The following is a 17,242-nucleotide window of genomic DNA, read 5'->3' as shown; positions in this document are numbered from 1 at the left end:
AGCTTCTCTGATTGGTCAAAAAAGGCGAGGCTCGTTGACACTGTTACACACTGTAGCCTTAATATATTAGTACTTCTTTACATAAGGTTGATTTTTGTTTACAATAGCTTTTCTAGTTATGTTGACTCAAAAAAGGACATTGGCCACACACCCACTTAATATTTACTTTTGAATTACGGCGAAAATCAATTCCTAAATTAAACTCTGACTTTGAATCGAAGTCCTGTGCCTATGTTCAACATCAACCGAAACCCAGGAAGAAGTCAGGACCAAGGTTAACCTCCTTTGTAAGAATTTCCTTACTCTGAAAGACTAAAACTCCCACTGGTTCCAACAGTCACATCCTTTAAAGTTACATGCACAAGCAGACACACACACACACACACACACACAAACGCACAGAGTACAGTAAACTAATCTACCCCAGCGGTTTGTCCTAACTTGTGTCTGCTACACAGAAGCTCACCAAGGGACGAGAGGTTTCCATATACATCTCTGAACCGGAAAAGCGGGGGGGAACCACAGGGCCCACATCAGAGACCCAGACCCCATGCACCCTCTTCCCATAATGCCCTCTGACACTCCCCGCAGTCAGCACAGAGGGTTTACCCACACACCGAATAGCCCTGATGTTAGACTCTTTAAGAACCAACTGTCTCTCCTCAAACCAACGCTCCATCGCTGTCACCTCTGCCAACACGAGCTCATGTTTCTTCACACGGCTGAAGATGGTCTGTTATTATCTTCTGAGGCAGGCGAATCAGAGTATCTCTCCTTCTCACGCACACACAAACACACACCCTTGATTTAATATATTTGTGGGGACCCGTCATTGACCTAAGGCGTTCCCTAAATCCTTACCCTAACCTTAACCATCACGACTGAATGCCCAACCCCAACCCTCACACTAACTCTCAAACGGCCATATAAATTTGTGGGGTCCGGCATTTTGGTGCCCACAAAAGCTGTCACACCCCACAAGCATAGCGGGGTCCCGGTTTTTGGACCCTAAGAATATAGTAAAACAAGCCAACACACACACACCCACCCACACACACACACACATGTGTACACACACACACACACACACACACACACACACACACACACACACACACACACACACACTCACAAAGAACCCTCTGTCTCAAGGGTTACAAAGGCTGATGGAACCTAATCATAAACTGCACTGTATGGACCGCATTAAGAGTTAAGAGTGGATCAAGTCGAGACAGATCCGATATGGTGATAGGGAAGAGCGGGGTTGCGATAGATTTATGTGAGATCTCTGGGTTTGACACCTGACATGACCCCAATAAAATCTCGAGCGGGAACGTAGGAAGTTTATAGACGCTGCAGATGGTTCCAGCTGCCTCACATTTGAACTTTACTCACACACACACACACACATGTAGTGCTGAAATTATTAGCTGATTAATTCATCTGTTGAGTGACAGAGGATGAATAATCGATCTTAAAAGTGAAAAGGTCAGACATTTGTTGTTCTCAGCTTCCTACTTATAAGAGATTGCTCCTTTTCGTTTAATACCATTTTACATTGAACATCTTGATGTTGAACAACTTTGGGTTTTGGAGTGTTGGTCGACGCACACAAGCAATTTGAAGATGTTACCCTACACACACGTGGGCAGGCCCAGAAGCGGGAATATCCACACAAAAATGCACAAGAATCCTGGACATGCATATATGGAAATGTTGAACGGCTTCTGGCATCCTCTTCCCCTGCTTTTATCAGACAGGTGAGCATACACATGCACAAACGCACACAGTCAACGCACTCTGACTTGATGTCAAGCCACCTGAAAATAACACAACCCATATACTACGGATTTCCTACCAACTACAAATCAACCTAATGAACACAGAAGCTGCACGACTGTTGCCAGGACCAAAAATCAAAATCCAAACCTCGGCGCGAGCTACCGTTCAGGAGTTTGTGCAGTGTCTTAAACCACGCTCCGGCCACCTCGCCTTGTTTGCTGTTCCGCAAAGCAACGCCCAGTTCCGTCTGTGGCTGAGTGCGCTGGATCTGACAGAGTCCAGGCCAACATCGTGCCCCGCTGGGCAGTGATCAGACAGGGAGCGGGAAAAGGGGCGGGTTGCCAGATGAAACAGAGGGTTGCCAGTTTATGCAGCAGCTTATATGCATGTCAGGCTACAGAGAGAAATCACAACACACGCTGTCATTCATCCGCCCATCACTCTGTTTGGTGCCTGCATCGCTCAGAGCAAGGGAGAAAAGTGCCAGTGTTGAATGAGAGTAAAAAGCCCAAATAGCTCCAGTTTGGTCTGGAAATAATCTCGCCGCTTCACCTGCAGCAAGTTAGTTTGATAAGATACCTCACTGCGGAGAAATCAGCCTTTGCAAAGGTTCCCAGTTTGGCTTTACAAGTTATTTCATGCATGTCTAGTTAAGTACAGGCTTGGCAAAGACTGCAGATGAAAAGAAAGCCCATAAGGCACCTCTCGCCTACACCGATCAGTCCAAGATTCAGCTGGTCGAGCACAGCCCAATATTAACCCGATGTTTTCTTCATCTGGCCTTATTTCCGACAGCTCTGTCTTCTGTGATCACATAATGAGCGCGCATTCCATATTGCCAAAATGTCACAGCCTGCCCTTTTCAAGCCTCAGCTCGACACAACCAAAGCTAACTGCTTTCCCTTAAAGGTAAAAGAGAGAAAAGTCCAGTGATACACGTTTTGATCCCCCTTCGTTTCACGCTGCCCTTGCTGGAGATCTTGCCCTTACTCATGGGACTCATGGGATAAGACAGATCGATTGTTGCCAACCTTGCTGCAATGTGACCCCCAAAATCAAAGCAATGACCTCGTGCCATCCCTCGACACAGGTTGCATGCGACTGTGCGCAGTTAAACAAGAGGGGCTTTACATTTTCAGATTCTCTCATTCGAAGAGGTAAAACTACCCAGAATTTCACAAGAAAGATTCACTCCTACACTATTAAAGTAAAGCAATAACGCTTATAAACGCTTTGATTTCTGTCCATTAAATGGGAAGCTTTGTATAGGTTTCTGTATAGATCAAACAAACGCGATATAATGTCTTCATTAGTGAGCTTGAGAGATGCTGGTAGGTGGGTTTTGTTACCTTTGGACAGGGCCCGGCTAGCTGTTTCACCCCTGCTCTAGCCTCTATACTAAGCTAAGCTAAGCTAAGCAACTGCTGGCTATATCTTCATATCTAACAGGCAGACTTGGGAGTGGTATCAGTCTTCTGATCTTTAAGAAAGCAAATAGTTATATTTCCCAAAATGTCGAGCCAGTCCTTTAATCATCCCCCGGACCCCAGGTGGAGAACCACTAAGATGGATTATAGGTTATCCCTGCATGTACTAACAGGAAAACAGCTTGCTCACCCTGCCAGTGAATTTAGAAAGGATCACTTTTAAGGTGAGCCATCTTACTCAAACAGCAACACTGGCGGCTTCATCAAAAAGCCGCCCAGACCTCCATTTCAAAACCATGACGCACCATTTCAACGCTTGGCTGCACTGGCGCAGCGCGGGACTCCCACCGCCACTTCCACCCACCGGCCCGCGTCGTCGACCCACCCCGTAAGACTGTCGGCAGACACCAAGGGACATCGAGAGCAAATACCTCCCCTACTGATTAACCAGCTCAAGCTTGTTCGCAACGCCAGCACCATCAGCTACACTATTACCGGCTTACAGAGCGACTAAATTAGGCCTCACCTTGACAGCTCTGACAGCGCTCGGCTTCCACTCGCGTGTACGTTTGTGTGACGGGGGCCTTAGCAGCTGCCAAAGTGAGCAAAGGTGGGCCGCAGTCAGACACGACGGCGCGTGGGAGTCTGGGTGAGTTTCTGTACACGGCCTCGGAGTTCAGGTGGAAGAGAACCTGTACACGTTCATGGGTAAGAGTCTGAGGTTGACTAACACACCACACCGGGAGTACGGAGCGGGCCGTACCGAAGAGGAGTTCATCCTCATCTTATAGGTTGTTGCATAAAAGGCACTTATCTGCTTCAGGACTGCAGCCGACACTTTAACCTTTAGCTACATTTTCAAACTTTCACTCTTCAAGAGTGTGTGTGTGTGTACATATCTGTGTGTGTGTGTGTGTGTGTGTGTGTGTACATATGTGTGTGTGTGTGTGTGTATCTGTGTGTGTGTGTGTACATATGTGTGTGTGTGTGTGTCTGTGTGTGTACATATCTGTGTGTGTGTGTCTGTGTGTGTGTACATATCTGTGTGTGTGTGTGTGTGTGTACATATGTGTGTGTGTGTGTGTGTGTGTGTGTGTGTGTGTACATATGTGTGTGTGTGTGTGTGTGTGTGTGTGTGTGTGTGTGTGTGTGTGTGTGTACATATCTGTGTGTGTGTGTGTGTGTGTACATATGTGTGTGTGTGTACATATGTGTGTGTGTGTGTGTGTGTGTGTGTGTGTGTGTGTGTGTACATATGTGTGTGTGTGTGTGTGTGTACATATGTGTGTGTGTGTGTGTGTGTGTGTGTGTGTGTACATATGTGTGTGTGTGTGTACATATCTGTGTGTGTACACACACACTTTTGCTGTTAATACACTTCTGCTTGATGCGGTGCTGCCGTCCCCCGGGACGGTGAAAGCACTCGGGCACAATTGTTTTCGACGCTCCGTCGCGGACGCCACGGCGTCAGGCTCCCTGCGGCGCACCAAGAGGCTGCTGCGTGACCCAGCCGTAGCAGCTGAGGGAGGAACGGTGTCCCGTCTGAGGAATCCCTACTCGCACATGCCCAGATCCTGCTTTCCCTAACTACATCACGGACGCGCCCTCGGCTCCTCCGACACAGTCGTCCACATTCACAGCGTTCGCTAAGCCGCAAGACGAACGCGGGGCACACCCGAGCGACGCACACTCATAACATCCGCATCGGCTACGAGAGTTTGTTTTGCAGCTCGCGCTCGTCTTCGGTGTGCCCACTTTCCCGCGGCGCGCCACATCTGCTTCCTCCGGACGCTTCTGCGTTTCCCGGCATGCACATGACCATGTTGCATCGAATAATCAACCTCATCTCGTCTGACAGATTTGTCCTGTTAAACATTAAATGAATAAATACATTTTTTTTTCTTTTTAAAGCGCACGGCCTTGTTTTTCCATTCCGAGGGCTTGGCACCGGAAAAAAATATCCACTCGCGTTCAACCTATACGACCACTTTTCCGCGGTGCAAACTCTGCGGCGGCTGCGGACGTTTCGCGAACAGGCCGCGGCCGCGAGGAAAGCGCCGCCGCCAAAACGACCGCGGAAGCCGGGCCGCGTGACTGTGCCAGTGCGGCTGGGTGGGAAGCTGGACCTCAACTTCAGGCGTCGCTGCGTTTGACACCCGGCTTGAGCTGCGACTCGCACAGCCCCGGCGCGTCAAGGGGGGGGGGGCAAAACAGAGCCGAGTGACCGCGACACGGTCATGCCTTCGCATTTGCGGCAAGAGACTGACTTCTGGTAGAGGCCCGAGATGACTGTTTTACTGTACAGTAAAAATGGCACCGCTGACTTTAACTAAACTTGGACTTTTTTTTTTTTTTCCTCTTTCCTCCCCAGTGTTATGAGGGGGAATACCATTGCTTTAAATACTTTGTTAATACATAGGTACACATGGGAGTACTTACGCACTAGCCCAGATGGTGGACCCTCTAATTTGAAATGCAAGGGTATAATTAAGAGACAAAAAAATTAAAAAGGAAAGCATGAGGATTTGCTGCTTCGACATGAAACGCGGCGCAAATTACAGCAAGGAGAAGCCTGGTTTGTGTGGTCATCATTATTAGATATTCGCATTAAAACTAAATATTCTCCGGGAAGGCAGCTTTGAAACGGGATCCGGCTGTAACTTTGAAGTCGTGCAGACGGACGCAAGCGTATCCCCCTGCGTGTTAGTCCAAAACCTGGTGGGGAGCGGAATGGGTGACATCGGATCACTGAGCCGAGGGGCGTCGAGGCCCCCCCGGCCGGGACGGGGGGCTGCTGTCCGCGCGGCTGGACTGGAGGACGCGACGGCCGGCGCTGCCGTGAGGACAGCCGAGACACCGCCGACGGGGACGAGGAACCGTCGGAGGCAACGTCCGCCGAAGCCGTTGCGAGCGAGGTCACGCAAGCACGTTACAATGTGAAGGGGTAGGCTAAAAGGCAGCTGATGCGGAGCAGGTAAACACATCGGGAGGCTGTAGTAGCGCAGGATGCGGCGGGGAGCCCGGTGCGTAAAGGCGGATGTGCTCGGTTTCGAAACTCACCCTTTTCCCCGATTACTTTTAGAACGACGTAACAAGGGTCCCCGGTGGTTTCCAAGCAGATTTACATGGATCCGCATTGGGTCTGACTTTGCCAAAGGGACTCTGGGCTCAGGTCCGAGGGCATCTTTGGACACGGTTCGGATCAGATGTGTTTACATTGTAGGTGCGGAGGTGAACAGTGAAATATGTCCTCGGACCACAAGACCTCGCTCTCTTGTCTTTAAAACTAAAAACAAGGCAGCGATTTTCCCCCTTTGTGCTTTGGCTTCACTCCGCGAAACCTACCAATTTGCAGACAGCGTGCAGTTTGCGGATCAGCGCCGTAGTGGGACTTGGACCACGGCGGAGGAACTGCGAACGGAGTTACTGCGTCTGCAACCGATGGCACGTTCGATACCGGGCACTAAAAACGCCAGTTCAACATTAAAATAAGCGTACTGTCAGCCGCGCGTCGTCCGGTTCCGAACAGGTTAAGAGCTTGTTCGGCGGGGGAAAAGGGCAGCCCTGGGGACGCCGCCGACAATTCACGCTGATCGGAATAAATCCTCAGAAAAAAAAAAAGGCAGAAGAAAAATAAAAGGCGAGCAGGAAAAGTTTGGCTTACCGGTGTCGAAAGGACTTAAAGCTGCGGAAGAAATAAACCCAGCGAGAAGGAGAGCAGAGGTGACTGTCCAGGAATCCATCGTGTGACTAAAGAGTCTGACCGGGCTCTCAGGTGAAGTGCAGCCTGACGGACGGATGCGCAGCCCGGCGAGCCGGTGGTGGACTGTGTGACTGACTGACTGACCGACCGTCTGCCTGTCTGTCTGTCTGTCTGTCTGTCTGTCCGTCCCTCCGTCCGTCCGGGGAATCTGTGCGGGAGTCGCTCGTCGGCCCGCGCTGCGAGTCCCTGAACTTCAAGGCAGGTCCTGCAGCTACTACAACACTGACACCACAAAGACGGCACCAGATAGTAAGAAAGCAGGGATCCTGTTTCCAACCCATGTGACAGGAAACAGGGGCAATGGATTCAACCTGCAGCGCCGGGGAAGCGGCGGAGAGAGAAGGAGGAGGAGGTGTGGAAGGAGGGGACTCCGTGGTGCAATGAGCAGCAGGTTACCGAGGGATACAGCCCCCCCCGTGAAGGCCGCCTGGAAGCATTCACGCACAGTAATAACTCGATAATAACTTTAATATCAAAGCGAAACTTAAGAAGAAGAAGAAAAAAAAGGGCAGGGATATCATAAGAAAACGATTTCAGAGGATTAACAACGATCTTTAGGCAGCATAAGATCACCGTGCATTTACCATTAGGTCGTTATAGTAACAGTACAGGCAGAGAAGGGGATGCGCGGGAGATCGGAGCCACCATGAAGTATGACAGTCCACTGTAAACACGCTAAGGAGACGCACAATGAGTCCCTTGTGGAGTATTATGGGAGTATTGTCTTGGTTTTTTATGCTGGGGTCTAAATCTAATTGGGGGCCCATTAGGTTTTGACCCCCCCCCCCCAATGTCAATGTCACACACAAGGACGTGCAGCGGTTGCAGCGCGGATCCGTTACGGGTTGTTTCACCTGTTGAGCACGTCTCCGTCCGACGAGCAGCGCGGCTCCGTGCTCCCGTCTTGTGACTTCCGTTTGTCGGCCCCCCCCCTTTTTTTCTTTTTTTTTTTGCCAACATTTGGTAAACAGAGGAAAAACCTTGGGCGGGAATTGGTCCCTGGGCTCAGTTTGGGAAATCAAAGACTTCTTTCTTGGTGTGAGCTCGAGTTGTTTATGTCCTCAGTTTGTTATTAGATATTTCTGATCCGCAGAAATAGGTGGTGGTGGTGGTGGTGGTGGTCATGGGGGGGGGGGGGTCATTCCTAAACTGAGTTGCATAAGCAAATGATAACGTTCAAATTGTGATTTCACTATTTCATTTTAAGGCTGGTGATGTTACCTACATAACCCCCCACCCCCAAAGGGGAACTCAGCAGATTAAGATATAAAATCAGGACGGGGATAAATACTAAAACCGAAGCCCTTGAATGACTTTCCATCGCAGCTTTTTTTTTTTTTTCTCGTTCGCGGGAAAGAGACAGGTGCGCGGGGCGCGCGAGCCCGCTGCCAGTGCCGCTCGAGCCCCCCCTCATCAGCCATGGCAGCCGTCAGCTTAAGGCGGGAAACAGCGCCCCCTAGCGTTGCACCACGGGCGTCGCGCGGGGAGCGTCCCAGCCGAGAGCAGCCCCGTCAGGCCCTAAAAATAGAAGAGCCCGCGTGTGATCTCACCGCTCTCGAGGGAGAGCGGCCCGGCCTTCGTTCGGCCCAAACCGACGGGGCTGGGATGAGGTGCACCGGGAGAGCAATGGAAAGTAATCCAGCGAGACGTGTGCCCTTTTGAGAGATGTAACATTGTGGCCCCGACATACTGGCCGGTAGGACATTCTCTTATATTTCAGTGAAAGACTGAGATTGTTTGAGGGAAGGAGTTTGTTTTGTTTTCGGTTTTTTTTTTTCCCCCACAATGCATCCATACTGAGAGGTTCCCGTGGCTATGGCCGAGATGTCTGACCTTTTCCGACACCGCTGGAGAGCTGGTTTTTCAGTCCGAGGCAGCCATCCGATGTTAAACGCACATGAGTGTCCGGCCAGTGGTGGAAAATAACCGAGGACGTTTTTTTTCTCAGCTTCTGCACTTTAGCACGGTTCTGAGTGGTACTTTCATTTTCTGCTACATTACACTTCTTCTCCACCGCTTTACAGAGGGAAATACTGGACTCTTTACTCAGCCTCCTTACATTTGTTTCGCAGCCGTAGTTACTTTGCAGCTTAAGATTTTACACACAAGACATATTTTAAGTTGAAAAATTTATGATCAGCATACTCAGTAGTTCAGATGAGCTACAACACTAATGTGTTTCTTACACATTTATGCATCAGAACGCTGGAGTGCCTTTGATAATCTGCTATCACTCAGCCGCAGCCACACTTTTGGTAGGTTTGGCTGATCAAACTTTTGGAAGGGCAACAATTTTTTTCATTAACGATGAATGAATCCAAATCATTTTCTCAATCACGGCCCCATAGCCGACAGTGATGGTTCCATATGTCCCATTTTGTCTAAACAGATTCAGTTTACTATCACATGAGAAAACCAGTGAAATATTCACATTTGATGAGCTGGAATTTCTGACATCTGTGCTTATATACTGATTGATCGATTATCCAAATCTTTGCCGATTAATTTTCTGCTGATCGATTATTCGATCCATCAACTAATCTTTACAGCTCTGTACCCGTGTACTTTTACACAAGATTTTGAACGTAGATCTACTTGTAACTGAGTGGTTTTTTTTTTCCCACATTGAGGTGATGCTACTTTTACCTGATTAGGGGGGACGTGAATGCGTCTTCCGCCGCTGTACCTCATCCGTTTATTGTTACTGTCATTTCGTTTGAGTTATGGGCCTGTGCTCATACAGTCGTGGTTCTCTCAGACTGAATAAAAACTGCCGTGCCCGTATGAAAATGAACCTGGATTGGACTCCTGTCATTACCTCCCATGTCCTCTGCTATCAGTCTGTGATGTGGTGCAGTTGTGGTAGCAAGGCTTCCTTTGTCCTCTTCCTCCCTCTCTCTCTCTCTCTCTCTCTCTCTCTCTCTCTCTCTCTCTTTCTCTTTCTCTCCCTTGTGTGTGTGTGTGTGTGTGTGTGTGTGGGTGATCACATGTTGGGCTTGTCTGTACAGGCTGCCTGGCCACATTCCTTGAGGTCTGCTGGAGTTACTGTAATTCTCTTCTCTTTTTTGCTCCCTCGGCGCTTCCACACGTGACATTCACACTTTATTCTTTTGGCGTTGTGCCTTTACGACGATTCAATCGTTTTCCATCAGGTCGGGAAGATCAGATAGCCAGCATCCAAAGTCCTTCATAGTACCATGTGCGTACATTTTCGGCATGGGTGGCCGCAGTGGTGAGAGCCGAGCCCCTTCACCCCGCCGGTGTGTCCCGCCTGTTGAGTTATGCAAGACAGCGGGGCTGGAGGTCACGCTAAGACCAATCCACCGAGATGTATTTGAAAGTACTTCGGCATCCCTGACCTGCCTGCCAATGGGAAGCTACGCTTAGTTGAATTAGAAGTTGGCCCAGATGCTTTCAATTCACAAATTCGGGAGCCAAGACCAGCCAAGACTGTGTCACGTCCTTGTTCTCTCTTGGGTAAACACGAGTGCCTGGCCCTGAATCTTAATGCCAAATTTCTCTCCTTCGTGGTCAAAGCTATTTCTACTTCTGGGCTTTGGTTCTTGACATGCGAGAGACTCAGTCATTGTTTTGAATCTGAGGCTCTCAAGTCTTCCTGCGCAAAATTTAAAAGGGTCACTTAACCCAGATTCACAAAAAAATTCAAACGTACTTCCTCACTTTCTTTTGCTTTAGTGGTATCTATCCATGCATATCGTTTCTGTGTTTATTATTCCAGGTTTCGAGTCGCTGACGTTTCTGCTACAACTTCAGTACAATACAGGTGAATGGGATTTCGTTTGAGGGGCTCAGAGCGTTAAAAATGGCATTTAAAAACTTAACAGCAGCACCTCTTTCCCCAAACAATGTCCTGGTTATATAAGATACAGACCTCACTGTGAGCAGCGTTCACATGAAATTAATCTGCAGCTATTTTGATCGTCAATTAACTGAGTAAATATTTCAAAGTTCCGGCTTCTCAAATGCAATGATTTGCTGCTTTTTCTTTGTCTTATACAACAGTATACAGACTATCTTTGGGTTTTAGACTGTTGGACAAAATAAGCTATTTGAATACGTCACCTTGGGCTCGAGGAAAATGTTATTGGCGTTTTTTCACAACTCTCTGACTAAACAGTTACTAGAAAGTAATTGGCAGAACAAAAATGAAAATAATCACAGAACGTAGAAAGTGGTTCCAGTGAAAACAGCTCACAGACCCATTGCCCTGTGTATTATCCAGAGAAGCCTGGGTATTATTTCTGCGAAGACTGATTAAAAGAAAATAAAATCCACAGCATGTAACAGGATTTTTTTCAATAGCAGTGTTGGGAAGGCAGCAGGAGTATCAAAGATGGAAATCATACAACCTGAGCAAATAAAAACCAAAACTATATGAAAATATGCGTTAGTCCGGTGAACCGATCCTTTGAAACGTACATGTTCCGGTGGATACACAGCTCGCATCTGAGGCCCAATTTAGGGGATTGGGGAAATGTGTCTTGCGCCCTGATGAAAAAAAACTTTGCACTTTTTTTTCTGCCATGTTTTGGCAGCAACATGACAAGAAGGATGATAATTGTGCCCCCCCCCCACTTTGACATCACCACTGAGTCAGTGTTTGCTGTCGGACTCATTTTCCCCAGTGCTAAAATAATCTCTCACATCACTTGGCTCATTGCATTAATTAAAAAGAAAAGACACTGGCGCACACATTTACACACAGCTTCTCGCGTCTACTCCCCGGGGGGGCGCAGTGAGGCAATGCGATTAATCAACCAAAACACCTGGTTGTTGTCTGAAGTCTGTGCAACCTGGCCGACGCCCCTCACGCAGCCACATCAGTTTCTATATGAGCCACATCATTAGTGGTTGCGCACACAACAACACACATTAGTGTGTCACCCTCTGACCCCTGCAAAGCTCTGCTGAATCGCGCTGCCTTTGACGAATGACTGCCTCTGGCCTTATCTGTACCTGTAACAACCAGCCCCCCCCCCCAACCATCATCTTCTCTCAACTCCCATCCCCTACATACACACGTATCGCACACCTGTGCAGGCCCCTGAGCTTAGCCTTGTTCAAAGCCAAGATAAAAGCTAACGTTTACATCCAGCCACCTGCACGTAACCCGCAGCTGCTGTGGCTCCGCAACCCCTACTCCTCCGCTTCGCTCTCCGCTGACACACACAGCCGTCATCCATCTCGCTCGGCCTCCTGGGTCTCTAATTAGGCTCCGGGTGGGTGACACCCTCTGGAATGTATATTGTAACAATACAGTTTTTTCCTCCTTTGAAAGAGAGACCGAAAGAGAAGGAGAAATAATAGAAAACAGGCTCGCGAGCAGAGAAGGGACGAGAGTTGGATGGAACATGCTCCTATACGCACACATTCATTAGGACGAAACTGCTTTAAATAGGTGCATAGAGGTTTATTACAACCTGGGTCTCATTGCCATATTTCGCCCATAATACCTATCAGTTATGATAACACTGTACTCACCAAATGGTTGCAGAGATTCTGGGAACGCGGTGCCAAAGCTACAGCAAAGTCCAACAGGAAAGAAACACAAGCCGTAAGATGATCACGCAAAGTAGTAATCGATCAGTTTATCCAGATTATGTGAACTGCATTATTTGGAGGTAAAACTGAAAGTGAGCACATCTGTCTACAATAATCCCTCATTGCTCAGTGCACACACTTATGGTATGGGTCAAAGTTGAGCCAGAGAGTCTGCCTGTGAACAGTGATGGATGTTTACAATCGACATTTTGGGTCATGAGTTGACTGTTGGCCTTTGTCTTCTCTTCCTGGCTGACCTGGGGGTTTGTTCAAAACGTGTTTGACTGTCGGACTGCTCGTGTTTCTTGTCCTATCAGATTGCTTTCTAGCAGTGTCACTGTACTCTGAGATTTATCTTACCTTGGTGAGTAAAATCTCATTCTTATAAATGGAAATGATGGCCAAATATATGAAAATAGATTTTTTTTTTTTTTTAATTTAAAAAACTGTAATAAATGTGACTTATCCGATTATGTCCCTTTACATCAGCACAGATGAGCCCATGAGAAATATAGAAATATGATAATAATGAAACCTAGAAATGTTCTTCAAGCCTGCGTGGGTTAAAGTGATTACTTTCCATTTGGACATGTGCATTGATTGTTTTGTTCGTCCAGTTTGAAAAGAGGGGAAGGGGATCAGCACAAAAGGAGAATGGCTGGTAGAATATGGCCGGTAGAACCCAGAAGCCATCTTTTAACCACAGTGGACACGGGCCGTTCATGTTTATTGCGCCTTGTTCGTCAGCCTCAAAGGGCAAAAATACCGAAGGCCTCAAAATTTTCGAAACCAAACCAAAAACCAAACCTAAGGCAACCTCGGTCCTTGTAAACCAGCGCCTGGTCCCTGCATAAGTAATCATACCATTTTTGGGAAGTCCTCTATAAAGTACTGATGTATTGGCTGGTGCAGTAAGATTTATTTTCAATAGGGTGGCAGCAGTAGCAGTATTGCTGAGAAAATGTAGAAGAAATAATGATTAAAAAATGATAAACATCATTTATTGGTTGGGATTTAATCACTTTCTCTGTGTATATCCTTAATTGATCTTTAATTGTTTATTACAAATGAAAACTACAAAAACTACAGTAGATACAAATCAAAATCTAGGTACAGAATGCAACACAAGAATGTTAGCTGATGCAAAAATACGGGATAAATATATATATGTTAAATACCTTTCTAGAAACTCACTAAATCTAATAATATCTTCAAAGTTCAATTTTTTCAGATATGAATTTAAAGCAGTGTGAGGTGATTTACTGTATCAAGCTGTAAACACAACGCTAACATATTATCACCTTATAGAGCTGTCGAGGCGAGGGGGTTAGCGAACAGTAGCCTATTTACTAGCAGACGCAGAGCAGAATTAGCCTTCCAATCGAGTCATGTTGCTGGCCACCTGATTAATTTTAGGCCCAACAGTCATTGTCCCTCTAGCTCTGCTTCCAAGCTCCTGACGGAAATACGCGGTTCTCTCGCTGCTAAACGCGCCGCTGTCTTCACCAGCTAGCCGCCAACTCCGCCGCTACAGAGGGTTTATCAGAGCTTTCTTCCACCGAAAACAGAAGCAATGAGAGCTATACGCTAGACGGGCAAGTGATCGGTAAGTGTGACACATTTAAATCTACGAGCTGATGTGTGATCAGTCACAGTTTTGGAAAATGTAGTTTGCATTGCTGAACTTCTATTGTTCACTGACTGGAAGACCGTATAACTCAGTCTTACTCGAAACTAATACTGTGGAACAAAATGAGCATTTTTTTTTTTCCCCCCTATTGTATCCTTTATTGATAACAAAAACAAGGACATCATGGATAACAGCCTCGCAATCATCATTCTTCTGAATCAGAAATATTTTTGCATCAACTCATCATAGGTCAGGAAAAGAGCCAGAGGCCAGAAGGATGTTGGTCAGCAATGCTGCACTTCCCGCCATGGAACAATGTTCCCACCCACTGCGCTGGTTTGTGGGAGTCACCCTGAGATGGATCTCTGTTGTGGGCTGACAATGACGGTACATCTGACTCACCCTCAAAAAAGAGCTGCTAATGGTAGAAGAGCATCGCTGCTATATTCATATCTACTCGGAAAGGGATACGGAGCACAGAGGGCCATGGTACCGAAGCTTGAATCTCTGATCTCTACTGGGCTGGAATGTGACTTGATATAGAACTTAAATATCTACCTGGAAATAGATGGTCCTGAAGAAAATTCTAGGATTCCCTGTTATGTTGAAGCTGAAAAATATAAAATTATCTGAACGTTCTCTTTACATTCTGAAGTAGTGCATTTCTTTTTGTGGCCTGTCTGAGCCTGGTCTTCAAATGACTGTAGAAAGTGGTCACCACACTGAATCAACCTCAATCCAAATGCTCATTTTGAGCACAAACAACTCCAGGGGGTTTCGCATTGTGGGTTATATTGTGGCCAGACTTGTTTTTAGACTGCAGCTCGTTTTTTTACCATGTCAAATTCGTCAACATTGCAAACATCCTCTGATGGGTGTCTTTCTCGTTGCGTCCCTTCAAGGAATGCACTGAGACAACCACAAGCCACCATATGCAAAGTGTAAACTGCTGATGAGAAAAACACTTTGAGGATGCAAACATTGGTATGTCTACACTGTTTACAGGGGTTGTACAAAAGGAAGATGAAAAGCATCCTGACGTCATATTTAATTTCGGCAGATAAACATTTTGTGGCCGAGTGAAAACATAAACACAGTTTGCAGATTTATGGTTTCAAGCTATAAACAAGGCGATCCCCTGCACAGTCTCTGCTAATACACCATGTAGTTACTACATCTCCGTCCCAATTATAAAATGAAACTAGTCAGGGGAAACTGTGTCATGCAGTCTTCCAACGCTCAATTCGGAAAGCGTGACACATCCTTGCCCTGCAAATCCCAGTGAACCTGGAGGAGAAGGAAAGTTGGAAGATTTCAGTTTGCATCCAGAGAATTACATTGTGCCGCACAGTACAGCACTACACAGACTGGCAGCTACAGTCTCAGATTATTGCAGATTGCATTTGAGTTTGACACGTTGGTTGTGAATCAGTGGACTTAAGAAATGTTTATGTCAAATTCTTACAAATAAAAACCAACAAGGATTCTTGTTCTTTGGTTCGCTCTCTTGCCGAGACTTGAGACGACTGACAAAATCCACTTCCAGCATTTCTAGAGCTTATTAATCAACATGTTATTTCTAGATGGTGTGATCTGTACAAAAAAACCAAATGTAAAAATTTCAGGATGCTGTTTTCATTGGGCGCTCACATGCTTGAAAATTTCTTGGTTGGGTCCAATGACTTCCTGGCGGCCTGGCAAGTGTTCACGGCCAGAAAATAGTCCACCACATAACCCCCAAAAAACAGCAGACTGTTGTTTTAACTCTTCAGTTTCACCCTCATTCCCCCCCAACGCCAGTCTTTGATGCTATGCTAAGCTAATCGGCTGCTGGCTCCAGCTACAAAACACTGTTCAGCCACAACATTAAAACCAGGTACTGGTGTTTTTACCATGCAAGACATGAGAGTGGTATCAATTGTCTAATCTACGTTTCCCGAAATGTCGAAACTATTTCTTCAAAGATAATGAAAATATTCAACTATTCCTCTATAGTAAAATTTCAAGAAAGATGCCATATATCTTACAGTGAGCCAACACGAAGCGGCACCTTTCAGTCAGCGCATAAGGAATAGATGTTTCATGCGAAATTTTTTTGAAAGGACAATTAAAATAAAAATGTATCAATGTTCAGGCTAAAGGTTCAAGTTAATGGATTCAAACTACACCATACAACATATGTGGGTGAAATAGGGTAATACCGCTATTTTTGTTATTTTGTTGATTAACTGATTAATTGGTTAGTGTAGAAAATGTCAAAAAAAATAAAAGCAGTTAAAAAAAAATGCCCATCTTGATTTCAAAGTGCTTGTTTTGTCCAGAATCCAAAGATAATGATTTACAATGATATGACACAAAGAAAAACACATTTTATAAACTGGAACCAGTGAACGTTTGACATTTTGGCTTGAAAAATGACAAACTATTAACCGCTTACCAAAATAGTAGCTGACATTGAATCATTTAGCGGTTTTAGCTCAAAATCATAAAATAATATGCCTTTTAAATACCTGCATAGTGCACTGAGTTGTTTAGATGGACGGCCAGAGAACAGCGACGCCGTACGTATTGCGTGTTGATAACAGTGTGAAGTAATTCCTGAATAAGCACATTCAAAGCCACTTTTTAGCGGTCGATATGCCAGTCTGAATGTCAGGACAGGAACAAACTGTAACTCCTCCTCCGTTAAATTAATATTAATAACAAGATATTAAGCTGATGATGCTGTGGCTGCGGTGTCATCTCAATTAGTGCAGGGCTGAGCAGGGACGGGAATATGAATACTTATGAGATCTGTGACCTTGTTGGTTCAGACATTCTGAGGAAGACAGAATAAACAATGAGTCCTGAAAAGGACCTTCAGTGCCCCCCCTCCCCGATATGAATTGCACATTCACAGGCAGGTATATGCGCAGACACACACAGAGACGAACACTCAGAGATACCACTGGCGAGTGTGTCTAGACAGCAGACAATATCTGCATCTAGAGTCTGAGAATATGGGCTAACTGCATTTCAAACCTTAGTGCTGAAGTCGTGAAAGTCGGGTAGTGTCTCCATAAACAAACTGCGAATTCC

General features: G+C 46.3%; 2 protein-coding genes across 4 annotated transcripts in view; both read right to left on the bottom strand.

Moving 5' to 3' along the window:
• The window catches only part of kremen1 (kringle containing transmembrane protein 1), a 56,412-nt gene extending 49,455 nt beyond the window's left edge, over window positions 1-6,957 (bottom strand). The window contains exon 1 of the mRNA XM_040154464.1: window positions 6,874-6,957. Coding sequence (XP_040010398.1) covers window positions 6,874-6,952 — 79 coding nt within the window. The 5' untranslated portion in view covers window positions 6,953-6,957. The remainder of the gene's footprint in view (window positions 1-6,873) is intronic.
• A 7,336-nt stretch (window positions 6,958-14,293) lies between these two features.
• Window positions 14,294-17,242, bottom strand: part of susd2 (sushi domain containing 2) — a 31,645-nt gene continuing 28,696 nt past the window's right edge. For 2 of the 3 annotated variants that reach the window (XM_040154397.1, XM_040154395.1), the window contains one exon: window positions 14,294-15,451. In XM_040154397.1, the coding sequence (XP_040010331.1) occupies window positions 15,366-15,451 (86 nt within the window). In that variant the 3' untranslated portion in view covers window positions 14,294-15,365. The remainder of the gene's footprint in view (window positions 15,452-17,242) is intronic. The other variant, XM_040154398.1, reaches the window with a different exon arrangement.

The sequence above is a fragment of the Xiphias gladius genome, chromosome 19, assembly GCF_016859285.1.
Source record: "Xiphias gladius isolate SHS-SW01 ecotype Sanya breed wild chromosome 19, ASM1685928v1, whole genome shotgun sequence".
NCBI lineage: Eukaryota > Metazoa > Chordata > Actinopteri > Istiophoriformes > Xiphiidae > Xiphias > Xiphias gladius.
Note: the sequence above shows the minus strand (reverse complement) of the source record. Positions and strands in the feature narration are given on the sequence as shown.